The sequence below is a fragment of the Scyliorhinus canicula genome, chromosome 2 (assembly GCF_902713615.1).
Source record: "Scyliorhinus canicula chromosome 2, sScyCan1.1, whole genome shotgun sequence".
NCBI classification, from domain to species: Eukaryota; Metazoa; Chordata; class Chondrichthyes; order Carcharhiniformes; family Scyliorhinidae; genus Scyliorhinus; species Scyliorhinus canicula.
In genome coordinates, this window is record NC_052147.1 from 82,892,187 (window position 1) to 82,909,323 (window position 17,137).

At 45.6% G+C, this 17,137-nt stretch overlaps 1 protein-coding gene across 3 annotated transcripts in view; it reads right to left on the bottom strand.

Annotated features, from left to right (window-relative positions):
- The window catches only part of scfd1 (sec1 family domain containing 1), a 355,173-nt gene that overhangs the window by 222,373 nt on the left and 115,663 nt on the right, over positions 1-17,137 (bottom strand). For all 3 annotated transcript variants that reach the window (XM_038781482.1, XM_038781472.1, XM_038781490.1), the window contains one exon: positions 14,140-14,239. In XM_038781482.1, coding sequence (XP_038637410.1) covers positions 14,140-14,239 — 100 coding nt within the window. The remainder of the gene's footprint in view (positions 1-14,139; positions 14,240-17,137) is intronic.

Here is a 17,137-nt window from a genome sequence, read left to right on the forward strand (position 1 = left end):
AATTACTTCACTGTGTATGAGGAAATAAAATATTTGTAGCCTCAGAGCACCATCTACTGGTAAGTGCAGGCTAATACTGAATTAATGTGTACGCATTTGAGAAAATAAATGCGCGCATTTCTTTTGCTGAGTGAATGCTTGCTGAGAAGGGGAGTAAATTTTTTTTTTAAACTTACTGTTGGGGGGTTTCCAGCTGAATCTGATCGGAGTGAGGACAGAGTGACTTCTGGGTAAGTGGTAAAGATTTAAATTGTTTGACCGGGCCCAAAACAGCTGATTGCTGTTCTCGTGCGGGGCGCAGTGGTTGCTGGTTAAGTGTTTTATTTTTACCTGTATATAAGCTGGGTGGTTCCTAAACCCGAGATACTACACTTGTAGTGTCCCCCACCCTTCCACCTCCTCTAACCTAAGGGGATGATTGAATATCAGGTAAGCCCTTCCTTTCTTTCTTTTTCTTGTTTTATCCGCAAGTTATCTAGAGGGGATGGCAGGGTAGGCAGTGCAATGTTCCTCCTGCAGAATGTTTGAGGTGAGGGACGCTGTCAGTGTCCCTGCTGATTTCGCCTGTGGGAAGTGCACCCATCTCCAGCTCCTCAGAAACCGTGTTAGGGAACTGGAGCTGGATGAACTTCGGATCATTCGGGAGGCAGAGGTGGTCATAGATAGTAGCTTCAGGGATATAGTTACTCTGAAGAATCAAGGTAGATGGGCGACGGTGAGAGGGGCTGGGAGGAAGCAGTCAGTGCAGGGATCCTCTGTGGTCGTTCCCCTCAGTAACAAGTATACCGTTTTGGATACTGTTGAGGGGGACGACCTACCAGGGGTAAGCCACGGTAAACAGATCTCCAGCACTGAGTCTGTCCCTGTGGCTCAGAAGGGAAGGAGGGAGAGCAGGAGAGCAATAGCCATTGGGGACTCGATAGTTAGAGGGACAGATAGTCGGTTCTGTGGCAGCAAAAGTGACTCACGGATGGTATGTTGCCTCCCGGGTGCCAGGGTCCGTGACGTCCGAGACCATGTTTTCAGAATCCTTAAGGGGGAGGGGGAACAGTCACAAGTCGTGGTACACATCGGTAACAACGATGGAGGTAAGAGAAGGGACGGGGATTTAAAACAGGAATTTAGGGAGCTAGGGTGGAAGCTGAGAGCCAGGGCAACCCATTTTCTCATCTCTGGTTTGTTGCCGGTGCCACGTGCTAGTGAGGTGAGGAACAGGGAGAGAGTGCAGATAAACACGTGGCTGCAGGGATGGTGTAGGGAGGAGGATTTCAGTTACGTGGATAATTGGAGCACATTCTGGGGAAGGTGGGACCTGTACAGACAGGACGGTTTGCACCTGAACCAGAGGGGCACCAATATTCTGGGAGGGAAATTTGCTACAGCTCTTCGGGGGGGTTTAAACTAATTTGTCAGGGGATGGGAAAACGAGCTGTAGTCCAGAAGCCAGTGTTGAGATTAGTGAGGTACTGAGGAGGGTATCAAGGTCGCAGGAGTGTACCAGCAGACAGAAAGGTGGGTTGAAGTGTGTCTACTTCAATGCAAGGAGCATCCGGAATAAGGTGGGTGAACTTGGAGCGTGGATTGGGACTTGGGACTACGATGTTGTGGCCATTACGGAGACATGGTTAGAACAGGGACAGGAATGGTTGTTGGAAGTTCTGGGGTTTAGATGCTTCAGTAAGAATAGGGAAGGTTGTAAAAGAGGTGGAGGAGTAGCATTGTTAATCAAGGATAGTTCAACGTCTGCAGAAAGGCAGTTTGAGGGGGATCTGCCTACTGAGGCAATATGGGCCAAAGTTAGAAATAGGAAAGGAGCGGTCATGTTGTTAGGAGTTTTCTATAGGCCCCCAAATAGTAATGCAGATGTGAAGGAAGAAATTGCAAAACAGATTATGGAAACGCTTGTTTCCTGACACAATATGTGGCTAGGCCGACACGAGGTGGGGCCACATTGGATTTGGTACTGGGTAATGAAGTGTTAGATTTGTTTGTGGGAGAGGACTTCGGAGATAGTGACCACAATTCGGTGTCTTTCACTATTGCAATGGAGAGGGATAGGGCCATACGGCAGGGCAAGGTTTATAATTGGGGGAGGGATAATTATGATGCGATTAAGCAAGAATGTGGGAACACAAGATGGGAACAGAAACTGCCAGAGAAAGGCACAAATGAAAAGTGGAGCTTGTTCAAGGAACAAATACTGTGTGTCCTTGATAGGTATGTCCCTGACAAGCAGGGAGGAAATGGCCGTGTGAGGGAACCATGGTTCACAAAAGAGGTTAAATGTCTTGTCAAGAGGAAAAAGGAAGAGTATGTAAGGATGAGAAAACAAAGTTCAGTTGGGTCGCTTGAGGGTTACAAGGTAGCATGGAATGAGCTAAAAAAAAAAAAAAGGGCCTGGAGAGCTAGGAGGGGGCATGAGAAGTCCTTGGCGGGTCGGATCAAGGAAAACCCCAAGGCTTTTTACTCTTATGTGAGAAATAAAAGAATGACCAGGGTGAGGGTGGGGCCGGTCAAGGACAGTAGTGGGAACTTGTGCATGGAGTCAGAAGAAATAGGAGAGGCGTTGAATGAATACTTTTCTTCAGTATTCACCAAGGAGAGAGGCCATGTTTTTGAGGATGAGTGTGTGATACAGGCGGGTGGGCTGGAGGAGGTAGATGTACTGAGGAAGGATGTATTAGCAATTTTGAAAAACCTTAGGGTCAACAAGTCCTCTGGGCCAGATGGGATATATCCAAGGATTCTTTGGGAGGCACGGGATGAGATTGCAGAGCCTTTGGCTTTGATCTTTGGGTCCTCATTGTCCACAGGGATACTGCCAGAGGACTGGAGAGTGGCGAATGTCGTTCCTCTGTTCAAGACAGGGAATAGGAATGACCCTAGTAATTATAGGCCAGTTAGTCTTACTTTGGTGGTGGGTAAGTTAATGGAAAAGGTCCTGAAGGATAGGATTTATGACCATTTGGAAAGATGCAGCTTAATCCAGGATAATCAACACGATTTATGAAGGGTAAGTCTTGCCTCACAAATTTGATTGAATTCTTTGAGGAGGTAACTAAGTGTGTAGACGAAGGTAGAGCAGTTGATGTCGTATACAGGGATTTTAGCAAGATGTAGTAAGGAGGTATGGGATAGAGGTAAATTTGGCCAATTGGATAAGTAACTGGCTATCACATAGAAGACAGAGGGTGGTGGTGAGGAAATGAACAGAAAGGCATAATGGGTAGTTAGGTCAAGTTAGGAGTAAAATTTTACTACAGTAGAATAAGGAGTTAGATTAGTGGATTTTTAAACATCAACTGGGATTCAAGGCAGTAAGAGGGGGGGATGGGTAGCCACTTGGACCATTTCTTTGTTGTAAGGGTTTCTGGGAAAAGGGGCCTCAGGCCAGGTTAAGGAATGTGGGGAAAGCCTATGGGAGTTTTGCATTTGCACCATTGCCTTATTTGGTCGTATGTATGTGAAACTTGATGCTACTTGAATGTATATGAAAGGAAGTACTTTGTCCCTTTGTCTCTCTCGCTGTTGAAGATTCAGGAGACTGTGGTTGTGTCCTGCTCTCCCAATAGAGTGAGTCACTCATCTGGCTGGTTAAAATAAACACTAATTGATACCTGCAAATCCGTCTCAAATTTTATTGAGACTAGACTGACAGCAAAAGAAGCAGGATTGTCAGTGGTGGATGGAACATTTTCAGACTGGAGATCAGTTACCAGCGGTGTACCATAGGGATCAGTGCTGGGTCCTCTGCTATTTGTGATTTTTATCAATGACTTGGAGGAGGGGGCTGAAGGGTGTGTCAGTAAATTTTCTCATGACACCAAGATTGGTGGAGTAGTGGATGAAGTGGAGGGCTGTTGTAGGCCGCAAAGAGACATTGATAGGATGCAGAGCTGGGCCGAAAAATGGCAGATGGAGTTTTACCCTGATAAGTGCGAGATGATTCATTTTGTTAGAAAAAATTTGACTGCGGATTACAGGGTCAACGGCAGGGTTCTGAGGAATGTGGAGGAACATAGAGATCTTGGGGTTCATGTCCACAAATCTCTGAAGGTTGCCACTCAAGTGGATAGAGCCATGAACAAGGCCTATAGTGTGTTAGTGTTTAATAACAGGGGGCTTGAGTTTAAGAGTCGTGGGGTTATGCTGCAACTGTACATGACCCTGGTGAGACTACATTTGGAGTATTGTGTGCAGTTCTGGTCACCTCATTATAGGAAGGATGTAAAAGCATTGGAAAGGATGCAAAGGAGATTGACCAGGATGCTGCCTGGTTTGCAGGATAGGTCTTAGGAGGAAAGGTTGAGGGAGCTAGGGCTTTTCTCTTTGGAGTGGAGGAGGATGAGAGGCGACTTAATAGAGGTTTATGAGATGATGAGGGGGATAGATAGAGTGGACGTTCTGAAACTATTTCCTCGGGTGAATGTAGCTGTTACAAGGGGGCATAACTATAAGGTTCAGGGTGGGAGATATAGGAGGGATGTCCGAGGTAGGTTCTTTACTCAGAGAGTGGTTAGGGTGTGGAATGGACTGCCTGCTGTGATAGTGGAGTCGGTCACTTTAGGAACTTTCAAGTTGTTATTGGATAGGCACATGGAGCACACCAGAATGACAGGGGGTGGGATAGTTTGATCTTGGTTTCGGACACAGCTCGGCACAACATTGAGGGCCAAAGGGCCTGTTCTGTGCTGTACTGTGCTATGTTCTATGTTCTCTGTTCAATTTAAAGCTATGTCCCCTCGTGCTAGCCATTACTATCCGAGGAAAAAGGCTCTCACTGTACACCCTATCTAATCCGCTGATCGTCTTGTATGCCTCTATTCAGTCACCTCTGAACCTTCTTCTCTCGAACGAAAACAGCCTCAAATCCCTCAGCCTTTCCTCATAAGATCTTCCCTCCACACCAGACAAAATCCTGGTAAATCTCCTCAGCACCTTTTCCAATGCTTCCACATCCTTCCTATAAATCGGCGACCACAACTGCACGCAATACTCCAAGTGCAGCCGCACCAGAGTTTTGTACAGCTGCAACATGACCTCATGGCTCCGAAACTCAATCCTTCTACCAATAAAAGCTAACACACCGTACGCCTTCTTAACAACCCCATCAACGTGGGTGGCAACTTTCAGGGATCTATGTACATGGACACTGAGGTCTCTCTGCTCATCCACACTACCAAGAATCTTACCATTAGCCCAATACTCTTTAATCCTGATACTCCTTCCAAAATGACTCACCTCACACTTTTCTACATTAAGCTCCATTTGCCACTTCTCAGTCCAGCTCTGCAACTTGTCTATGTCACTCAGTCACCTGCAACATCCTTCCACACTGTCCACAACTCCACCGACTTTAGTGTCATTTGAAAATTTACTCACCCATCCTTCTACGCCCTCCTCCAGGTCATTTAGAAAAATGACAAACAGCAGTGGCCCCAAAACAGATCCTTGTGGTACACCACTAGTAACTGAACTCCAGGCTGAACATTTCCCATCAACCACCACCCTCTGTCTTCTTACAGCTAGCCAATTTCTGATCCCAACCAGCAAATCACCCTGAATCCCATGCCTCTGTATTTCCTGCAATAGCCTACCTTATCAAATGCTTTACTGAAATCCATATACTCCACATCAACTGCTTTACCTTCGTCCACCTGTTTGGTCACCTTCAGAACTCAATAAGGTTTGTGAGGCATGACCTACCCTTCACAAAACCGTGTTGACTATCCCTAATCAAATTATTCCTTTCCAGATGATTATAAATCCTATCTCTTATAATCCTTTCCAAGACTTTGCCCACAACAGAAGTAAGGCTCACTGGTCTATAGTTACCGGGGTGGTCTCTACTCCCCTTCTTGAGCAAGGGGACAGTATTTGCTATCCTCCAGTCTTCTGGTATTATTCCTGTAGACAATGATGACATAAAGATCAAACCCAAAGGCTCTGCAATCTCCTCCCTAGCTTCCCAGAGAATCTTTGGATAAATCCCATCCGGCCCAGGGGATTTACCTATTTTCACACTTTCCAGAATTGCTAACAACTCCTCAATCCCGTCTAGCCTCATGGCTTCAGGAAACCTCCTGCTGATTACCACGTACCGGCCACTATCAGCTGATGAATCAGTACTCCTCCATGTTGAACACCACAGAGGAAGGACTGAGGGTGGCACGGGCGCAGAAAAAATGCTCTGGACGGGGGACTTCAATGTCCATCACTAAGAGTGGCTCGGTATAGCACCACAGACCGAGCTGTGTTTCGCTGCTAGACTGGGACTGCGGCAGGTAGTGAGGGAACATATAAGAGGGAAAAACATACTTGACCTCATCCTCTGCCTGCTGCAGATGCATCTGTCCATAACAGTATCGGTAGAAGTGATCACCGCACAGTCCTTGTAGAGACAGAGCCCCATCTTCTCATTGAGAATATCCTCCATCGTGTTGTGTGGCACTACCACCGTGCTAAATGAGATAGAGTTCGAACAGATCTGGCAACTCAAGACTGGGCATCCATAAGGCGCTGTGGGCCATCAGCAGCAGCAGAAATGTATTCAACCACAATCTGCAACCTCATGGCCTGGCATATTCCCCAAACGACCATTACCATCAAGCCAGAGGATCAACCCTGGTTCAATGAAGAGTGCAGGAGGACATGCCAGGAGCAACATCAGGCATACCGAAAAATGAGGTATCAACCTGGTGAAGCTACAACACATCTGTTCAAAAGACAAAGCTGAGGCATTAGTAACAAGCTTCAGCCAAATGTTGAGTGGATGATCCATCTCGGTCTTCTCCGTAGGTGCCAGCATCACAGATGTCAGTCTTCAGCCAATACGATTCACTCCACGTGATATTAAGAAACGGCTGGATACTGCAAAGGCTATGGGTCCTGACAATATTCCGGCAATAGTACTGAAGGCCTGTGCTCCACAACTTGCTGCACTCCTAGCCAAGCTGTAGTACAGCTACAACGCTGGCATTTCCCCAGCAATGTGGAAAATTGCCCAGGTGTGTCCTGTACACAAGAAACAGGACAAATCCAACCCAGCCAATTACCACCCTATCAGTCTACTCTCCATCATCAGCAAAGTTATGGAAGGAGTCATCAACAGTGCTATCAAGCGATTGAAATAAACCATTACATTTCATATTATAAAATGGCTGACTGCTTGAAAGTCTGATAATAAATACTGCAAACGTTTGCAGTATCAATTTGAAAGAAAAGCTTTTGTATTCAAGAATTTGGAGTTGGCTTATGGCCATTGCATTTTCTAGCTGACATGGAATAGAATCAGATATAATAATAATAATAATAATAAATCGCTTATTGTCACAAGTAGGCTTCAATGAAGTTACTGTGAAAAGCCCCGAGTCGCCACATCCCGGCGCCTGTTCGGGGAGGCTGGTACGGGGATTGAACCCGCGCTGCTGGCCCTGTTCCGCATTACAAGCTAGCAATTTAGCCCACAGTGCTAAACCAGCACTGAAGGTGCTATGGCCAGCGGGTCACATTGATCCATGAAAATGTACATGAAAAGTCCTGTGTCTTACATAAGAACATAAGAACTAGGAGCAGGAGTAGGCCATCTGGCCCCTCGAGCCTGCTCCGCCATTCAATTAGATCATGGCTGATCTTTTGTGGACTCAGCTCCACTTTCCGGCCCGAACACCATAACCCTTAATCCCTTTATTCTTTAAAAAACTATCTATCTTTACCTTAAAAACATGTAATGAAGGAGCCTCAACTGCTTCACTGGGCAAGGAATTCCATAGATTCACAACCCTTTGGGTGAAGAAGTTCCTCCTAAACTCAGTCCTAAATCTACTTCCCCTTATTTTGAGGCTATGTCCCCTAGTTCTGCTGTCACCCGCCAGTGGAAACAACCTGCCCGCATCTATCCTATCTATTCCCTTCATAATTTTAAATGTTTCTATAAGATCCCCCCTCATCCTTCTAAATTCCAACGAGTACAGTCCCAGTCTACTCAACCTCTCATCATAATCCAACCCCTTCAGCTCTGGGATTAACCTAGTAAGGGGCCTCACGGTAGCATGGTGGTTAGCATCAATGCTTCACAGCTCCAGGGTCCCAGGTTCGATTCCCGGCTGGGTCACTGTCTGTGTGGAGTCTGCACGTCCTCCCCGTGTGTGCGTGGGTTTCCTCCGGGTGCTCCGGTTTCCTCCCACAGTCCAAAGATGTGCGGGTTAGGTGGATTGGCCATGCTAAATTGCCCATAGTGTAAGGTTAATGGGTTGATTGTTGGGTTATGGGTAAACGGGTTACGTGGGTTTAAGTAGGGTGATCATTGTTCGGCACAACATCGAGGGCCGAAGGGCCTGTTCTGTGCTGTACTGTTCTATGTTCTATGAATCTCCTCTGCACACCCTCCAGCGCCAGTACGTCCTTTCTCAAGTAAGGAGACCAAAACTGAACACAATACTCCAGGTGTGGCCGCACCAACACCTTATACAATTGCAACATAACCTCCCTAGTCTTAAACTCCATCCCTCTAGCAATGAAGGACAAAATTCCATTTGCCTTCTTAATCACCTGTTGCACTTGTAAACCAACCTTCTGTGACTCATGCACTAGCACACCCAAGTCTCTCTGAACAGCGGCATGCTTTAATATTTTATCGTTTAAATAATAATCCCGTTTGCTGTTATTCCTACCAAAATGGATAACCTCACATTTGTCAACATTGTATTCCATCTGCCAGACCCTAGCCCATTCACTTAACCTATCCAAATCCCTCTGCAGACTTCCAGTATCCTCTGCACTTTTCGCTTTACCACTCATCTTAGTGTCATCTGCAAACTTGGACACATTGCCCTTGGTCCCCAACTCCAAATCATCTATGTAAATTGTGAACAATTGTGGGCCCAACACGGATCCCTGAGGGACACCACTAGCTACTGATTGCCAACCAGAGAAACACCCATTTATCCCAACTCTTTGCTTTCTATTAATTAACCAATCCTCTATCCATGCTACTACTTTACCCTTAATGCCATGCATCTTTATCTTACGCAGCAACCTTTTGTGTGGCACCTTGTCAAAGGCTTTCTGGAAATCCAGATATACCACATCCATCGGCTCCCCGTTATCTACTCCACTGGTAATGTCCTCAAAAAATTCCACTAATTTAGTTAGGCATGACCTGCCCTTTATGCTGCGTCTGCCCAATGGGACAATTTCTATCCAGATGCCTCGCAATTTCTTCCTTGATGATAGATTCCAGCATCTTCCCTACTACCGAAGTTAAGCTCACTGGCCTATAATTTCCTGCTTTCTGCCTACCTCCTTTTTTAAACAGTGGCGTCACGTTTGCTAATTTCCAATCCACCAGGACCACCCCAGAGTCTAGTGAATTTCGGTAAATTATCACTAGTGCATCTGCAATTTCCCTAGCCATCTCTTTTAGCACTCTGGGATGCATTCCATCAGGGCCAGGAGACTTGTCTACCTTTAGCCCCATTAGCTTGCCCATCACTCCCTCCTTAGTGATAACAATCCTCTCAAGGTCCTCACCTGTCATAGCCTCATTTCTATCAGTCGCTGGCATGTTATTTGTGTCTTCCACTGTGAAGACCGACCCAAAAAACCTGTTCAGTTCCTCAGCCATTTCCTCATTTCCCATTATTAAAACTCCCTTCTCATCCTCTAAAGGACCAATATTTACCTTAGCCACTCTTTTTTGTCTTATATATTTGTTAAAACTTTTACTGTCTGTTTTTATATTCTGAGCAAGTTTACTCTCATACTCTATCTTACTCTTCTTTATAGCTTTTTTAGTAGCTTTCTGTTGCCCCCTAAAGATTTCCCAGTCCTCTAATCTCCCAGCAATCTTTGCCACTTTATATGCTTTTTCCTTCAATTTGATACTCTCCCTTATTTCCTTAGATATCCACGGTCGATTTTCCCTCTTTCTTCCGTCCTTCCTTTTTGTTGGTATAAACCTTTGCTGAGCACTGTGAAAAATCGCTTGGAAGGTTCTCCACTGTTCCTCAACTGTTCCACCATAAAGTCTTAGCTCCCAGTCTACCTTAGCTAGTTCTTCTCTCATCCCCTTGTAATCTCCTTTGTTTAAACACAAAACACTAGTATTTGATTTTACTTTCTCACCCTCCATCTGTATTTTAAATTCCACCATATTGTGATCGCTCCTTCCGAGAGGATCCCTAACTATGAGATCATGAATCAATCCTGTCTCATTACACAGGACAAGATCTAGGACCGCTTGTTCCCTCGTAGGTTCCATTACATACTGTTCTAGGAAACTATTGCGGATACATTCTATAAACTCCTCCTCAAGGTTGCCTTGACCGACCTGGTTAAACCAATCGACATGTAGATTACGGACTGAACTGGATGATATCCAGGAGCTTGTCCAAGATAACCGCATACCATTACATGATAACTATAGAAAATTGCCCGTCAAAAGAATGTGCTGAAGCAACTTCTTGAGATTACCAAAATAATGTTTAAACTAAAATGACAGACAATTGTGTAATCAAATTAGAAGAATTATAGAAGATCTCAGACCAATCAAAGCTTTGAAGTGGCCAGACTTCATAGATAATAACAGATATTAAATTCCATAAAAAGTTGAGGTTTCATGATAATAAGTCAGTGCTTTTTGCAATGCTTCCAAGCTCATGCTTCTGCTTATGCTGTGAAATCACCATTCTAACTTAAACTGCACAGTGTCTATTTACTATGCATATTTGATTTGAATTGTTCATGTATCTTGAATTCAACCTATCTGTAATTGCAGGAGACAATCATTTCGACAAAGCTTACTGCAGGGCTGAGTTGAAAACGTCTTAATAATCTGTAAGAAAGCCAATCGTAAGCAGACACATCAAATTAAAGTGGCTAACTGATATTAAAACTTAAGTTCAGTCTGAAGGTCTGTTCAATTAGTACATATGCAAGAGACTTCCGGTGATGGCGGGCAGGAGGCAGCCGCGTGTTGGAGGGCTCCCACTCGGGAACGGCATTGTCGGGGGGTAACACCCGGTCCTAAGGGTAGCGGAGACAGCAAAAGTCGGGAGACAGCACAGAGGGAGGAAATGTCGAAGATCAGCAAAAAAACTGCCGTGAAAAAAGCGGCCGAAAGTCCATCGGGGAGTGGGAAGGTCACCGCGGGGTCAGTAACAAAAATGGAGGCTGGAGCACAGTGGAGGTCGCATTGCTTACGCCTGAAGAAATAACTACGGTGATGGCCGTGGAAGTCAAAAGGCAATTTACAAAACACATGGAGGCAATGAGGAAGGAGATGGGGGCGGTTTTGAAAGCGCTGGTGGAAGAGGCGATTACCCCTGTGAGGACAGGGCAGCACGGTAGCATTGTGGATAGCACAAATGCTTCACAGCTCCAGGGTCTCAGGTTCGATTCCGGCTTGGGTCACTGTCTGTGCGGAGTCTGCACATCCTCCCCGTGTGTGCGTAGGTTTCCTCCGGGTGCTCCGGTTTCCTCCCACAGTCCAAAGATGTGCAGGTTAGGTGGATTGGCCATGATAAATTGCCCTTAGTGTCCAAAATTGCCCTTAGTGTTGGGTGGGGTTACTGGGTTATGGGGATAGGGTGGAGGTGTTGATCTTGGGTAGACGTGTTGACTTGGGTGGGGTGCTCTTTCCAAGAGCCGGTGCAGACTCGATGGGCCGAATGGCCTCCTTCTGCACTGTAAATTCTATGTCTAGGACGGCGGTGCCGAGCGCAGTGGCAGAGGTGCAGGAGCAGGGCGAGGAGCTGAAGGAAGTAGAAGTAGAAGTAGAACAGTACAGCACAGAACAGGCCCTTCGGCCCTCAATGTTGTGCCGAACAATGATCACCCTACTCAAACCCACGTATCCACCCTATACCCGTAACCCAACAACCCCCCCCCCCCCCCCCCCCCCCCCCCAAACCTTTCACTTTTTAGGACACTACGGGCAATTTAGCATAGCCAATCCACCTAACCCGCACATCTTTGGACTGTGGGAGGAAACCGGAGCACCCGGAGGAAACCCACGCACACACGGGGAGGACGTGCAGACTCCGCACAGACATGACCCAGCCGGGAATCGAACCTGGGACCCTGGAGCTGTGAAGCATTTATGCTAACCACCATGCTACCGTGTTGCCCCAAAAAAAATCAGTGAACATTTTTAATTCCAGATTTTTATTGAATTCAAATTTCACCATCTACAGTGCGGGATTTGAACCTAGATCCCTGGAGCATTATTCTGAGTCTCTGGTTTACTAGTCCTGTGACAATACCACTACACCACCACCTCCACAGAAGTGGAGGGACATTACTGCAGCACAATGATCAACTTACCTCGATGGGGAAGGAGATGCGGAAGGTGATAGAGATCAACAAGGATCTGCGAGGCAAAATGGTAGACCTGAAAAACAGATCCAGCCGACAGAATTTGAGGATTGTGGGGCTGCCCGAAGGAGTGGAAGGACTGAGGCCGACTGAGTATTTTGCCACGATGTTGGCGAAACTATTGGGGGAGGGAGGAGGATCCCTCCCGATATGAGCTGGATCGGGCTCATTGGTCGTGGAGGCCTGTACCAAAGGCGAGTGAGCCGCCAAGAGTAGTGACTCTGTACTTCCGTATGTCCAGTGTAAAGGAGAAGGTCCTGTGCTGGGCTAAGCAGAAGCGGGTGGTGCAGTATGCGTATACCAGGACTTTACGGTGGAGCTGGCGAGGAGGCAGGCTGCCTTCAACCAGGTGAAGAGGGCACTGTTCATTAGCAAGGTGCAGTGCGGCATTGTATATCCAGCGACGCTGAGGGTGACCTACAAATTCAAGGACTTTTATTTTGGGACGGCGGAAGCAGCGGAGGAGTTTGCGAAGGCAGAAGGACTGTGGCAGAATTGAGGAATGGGCTTGTACCGATGTCACCTCATGGCTGTATTTTTTCTTTTTTTTGTTTCACCGCGTGCTGGTGTATGGGCTATCGGAGCCAATGTTGTATATATTTGGACAAGGGAAGAAATGGGACTTTCAGTCGTAATGAAGATTCTTTGGGGTGTGGATGTGTATGCGGGGTTTGTGTGCTAGATGGGTTTTTTCCTGGGGCCAGGCAAGGGGGAAAGAGACCCAGGCGGGGGCCTCCACGCTGGCTGGTTTAAGCCGGCTAGTGAACGGGGTGAGGTGGGGGGAGGGGCTGCGGCCATCGGAGCCTGGCAGAACAGGGTCCGAGGGGTCTAGCCGGTGTGGAAAGTTGGGGGGAAGGAACCGAACTTACACAGAGTGGTGGGTGAGTGGAATGCAGGGCCAGCGGAGGTAGTGGAGTCAGAGTCATTAGGGACATTTAAGTAACTCTTGGACATGCACATGGACAGCAGTAAATTGAAGGGGTGTAGGTTAGGTTGATCTTAGATGAGGATAAACGGTCGGCACAACATCATGGGCCGAAGGGCCTGTACTGTGATGTTCTATGTTCTATGTTGCTGACTGCCACTCCACGGAACTCACGGACCATTCAGTCCATTTCTCTCTCCACAGATGCTGCCTGATCTCCACTTATCATTGTCCACTTTCTGGCAAGAGATGTTATTTCACTGTTAAAATGCAGTGCTGTTAATCACTAGACAAATGTGTGTTGAGAGTTGAATGGCTGACACATCTGCAAATGCAGCAACTTCATAAAAGTCATGGAAATATTAATGGTAAGATTTGTTTCTGCAAGCGACCAGCAACTTATGGTACAGGGGCTGTTTAGCACAGGGCTAAATCGCTGGCTTTGAAAGCAGACCAAGCAGGCCAGCAGCATGGTTCGATTCCCGTAACAGCCTCCCCGTACAGGCGCCGGAATGTGGCGACGAGGGGCTTTTCACAGTAACTTCATTTGAAGCCTACTTGTGACAATAAGCGATTTTCATTTCATTTTCATTTCATTTCATGGTGCTTTGCAATTCACGGGTTATTTTTTCCTTGCTCCAAGCTGCTATTCATTTTGAGCATTAACAACAGCATTGGCTAGTCAGATGCTCTTATATTTTTAGCAAAATCTGGGCCATAGTCTTTCATTTCTGGTAATACTTTGCACTTTTATTATAATGTAGTTTAGAAACTTTGTATTTGATAGTTGTAAAATAATTCTGTCAGCATCAAAGTAAAAGTGGTCATTACTTTCTTACCAGAACATCATGAACCAGAGCTTGGTATGTCCATGTATGATGTAATGGGGTTGCCAAATCTATATTTCTGTCTACAAGGATTAATAATGGTCTTTGGAAACTGTCAAGAAAAAGCAAACACATGAAAAATAAAACTGAAGCATACAAATAACATCGTAGAACAAATAAACTGGATGTTCTGCAGACAAAATAACAAAATACTACTTACCAACAAGCTTAAACTAAACGTTTACAGCACGTCGTAAATATTTCTTTGGGAAACAACATCCCTCATACAATTATTTTCCAACCAAAACTTAAAATCATGAGAGCTTTAAATTGTAGGTGATCTATCACAAAATATTAATGAAGCTTTTAACACTTGCAATATTAGTTTCATTTATATGGGAGAAATCATATTTTGATGTTCATACTGAATCACTCACCATTATAACCTTCAAAATAAAAACAAAGTAGTTGTTTGAACATTCAACAACAAAGCTTCACATCAAGAAGTCAAATGTTCCAAAATAGACAAACTAGAGTTTCACAAGAAATTGCTAGTTTAATGAACCTGAGTTTTTTGATTCGCCATAATTTCAAGAATATTTAAATAGAACAGAATCTTTTGTTTTATTTCTGCTAACATTTATTAATAATATAATTATATTTAGCTAATGATGGGAAAGAATACTAATAGAGTGACTTACCTTGAGGTAAGTCTGCAGTTACCTATCTCCTACAGTGCAGAAGGAAACCATTCGGCCCATCGGGTCCACACTGACCCTCCGAAAGAGCATCCCATCTATTCCCCCACCCTATCCCTGCAACTCCGTAACCTCACCTAACCTTTGGACACTAAGGAGCAATATAGCATCGCCAGTCCTTTACATTTCAGAAGTAAAATCCACATTAGAACACAGATGTGATTTTGCTTTTGATATTATTTATAATATCAACCTTCCAATTTGTGTTGGAATCCAAAGAAACATGTAGAAATTATGTCTGAGTTGTTCAATCAATTCTAATTCTGTCAGAAGTCCATTCTCACATTCAGCAACTTGACTAGATATAGAAACAAGGAGCAGGAGTAAGACATACAACCCTTTCGAAACTGCTCTGCCATTCAATATGATCATGGCTGATCCTCTATCTCAATGCCATATTCCCGCTTTCTCCCCATACCCCTTGATGCTATTAAAATCTAAAAACCTATCTATCTCATTCTTGAAACACATTCAGTGACTTGGACTCCACAGCCTTCAGTGGTAGGGAATTCCACATGTTTCTTACCCTTTAAGTGAAGAAATGTTTCCTCATCTCAGTCCTAAATGGTCTGCTCCGTATCTTAAGACTGTCTCTCCTGGTGCTAGATTTCCCAACCTTGGAAAACATTATTCCCTGCATCAAGTCTGTCCAGCCCTGTTAGAATTTTATATGTTTCAATCAGATCAGAAACAAATTGTATTAGCGAGAGGCAGCATGGTTTTGTGAACGAGAGGTCGTGTCTCACTAACTTGATAGAGTTTTTCGAAGAGGTCACAAAGATGATTGATGCAGGTAGGGCAGTGGATGTTGGCTATATAGACTTCAGCAAGGCCTTTGACAAGGTCCCTCATGGCAGACTGGTACAAAAGGTGAAGTCACACGGGATCAGGGGTGAGCTGGCAAGATGGATACGGAACTGGCTAGGTCATCGAAGGCAGAGAGTAGCAATGGAAGGGTGCTTTTCTAATTGGAGGGCTGTGACTAGTGGTGTTCGCAGGGATCAGTGCTGGGATCTTTGCTGTTCGTAGTATATATAAATGATTTGGAGGAAAATGTAACTGGTCTGATGAGTAAGTTTGCAGATGACACAAAGGTTGGTGGAATTGCGGTAGCGATGAGGACTGTCAGAGGATACAGCAGGATTCAGATCGTTTGGAGACTTGGGCGGAGATGGCAGATGGAGTTTAATCCGGACAAATGTGAGGTAATGCATTTTGGAAGGTCTAATGCAGGTAGGGAATATACAGTGCATGGTAGAACCCTCAAGAGTATTGAAAGTCAGAGAGATCTAGGTGTACAGGTCCACAGGTCACTGAAAGGGGCAACACAGGTGGAGAAGGTAGTCAAGAAGGCATACGGCATGCTTGCCTTCATTGACCGGGGCACTGAGTATAAGAATTGGCAAGTCATGTTGCAGCTGTATAGAATGTTAGTTAGGCCATACTTGAGAGTATAGTGTTCAATTCTGGTAGCCACACTACCAGAAGGATATGCAGGCTTTAGAGAGGGTGCAGAAGAAATTTACCAGGATGTTGTCTGGTATGGAGGGCATTAGCTGTGAAGAGTGGTTGAATAAACTCGGTTTGTTCTCACTCGAACGACGGAGGTTGAGGGACGACCTGATAGGGGTCTACAAAATTATGAGGGGCATAGACAGAGCGGATAGTCAGAGCCTTTTTCCCAGGGTAGAGGGGTCAATTACTAGGGGGCATAGGTTTAAGGTGCGAGGGGCAAGGTTTAGAGGAGATGTCTGAGGCAAGTTTTTTTTACACAGAGGGTAGTGGGTGCCTGGAACTTGCTGCCGGAGGAGGTGGTGGAAGCAGGAACGATAGTGACATTTAAGGGGCATCTTGACAAATACATGAATAGGATGGGAATAGAGGGATAAGGACCCCGGAAGTGTAGAAGATTTTAGTTTAGATGGGCAGCATGGTCGGCGCAGACGTGGAGGGCCGAAGGGCCTGTTCCTGTGCTGTACTTTTCTTTGTTCTTAAAGGAACTGAATAGTTGCTTTCCATCAGTCTTCACGGTGGAAGACAGCAGTGACATACCAGGGCTTCAGAAGAATCAGGCGGCACAGATGAGTGCAGTGGCCATCACTAAGGAGAATGTTCTGGGGAAACTGAAAGGTCTGAAGGTGGATAAGTCACCTAGACCGGTTGGAGTACACCTCAGGGTGCTAAAGGAGATAGCGGAGGAAACTGTGGAGACATTGGTGGTGGTCTTTCAGGAATCACTGGTGGCAGGGACA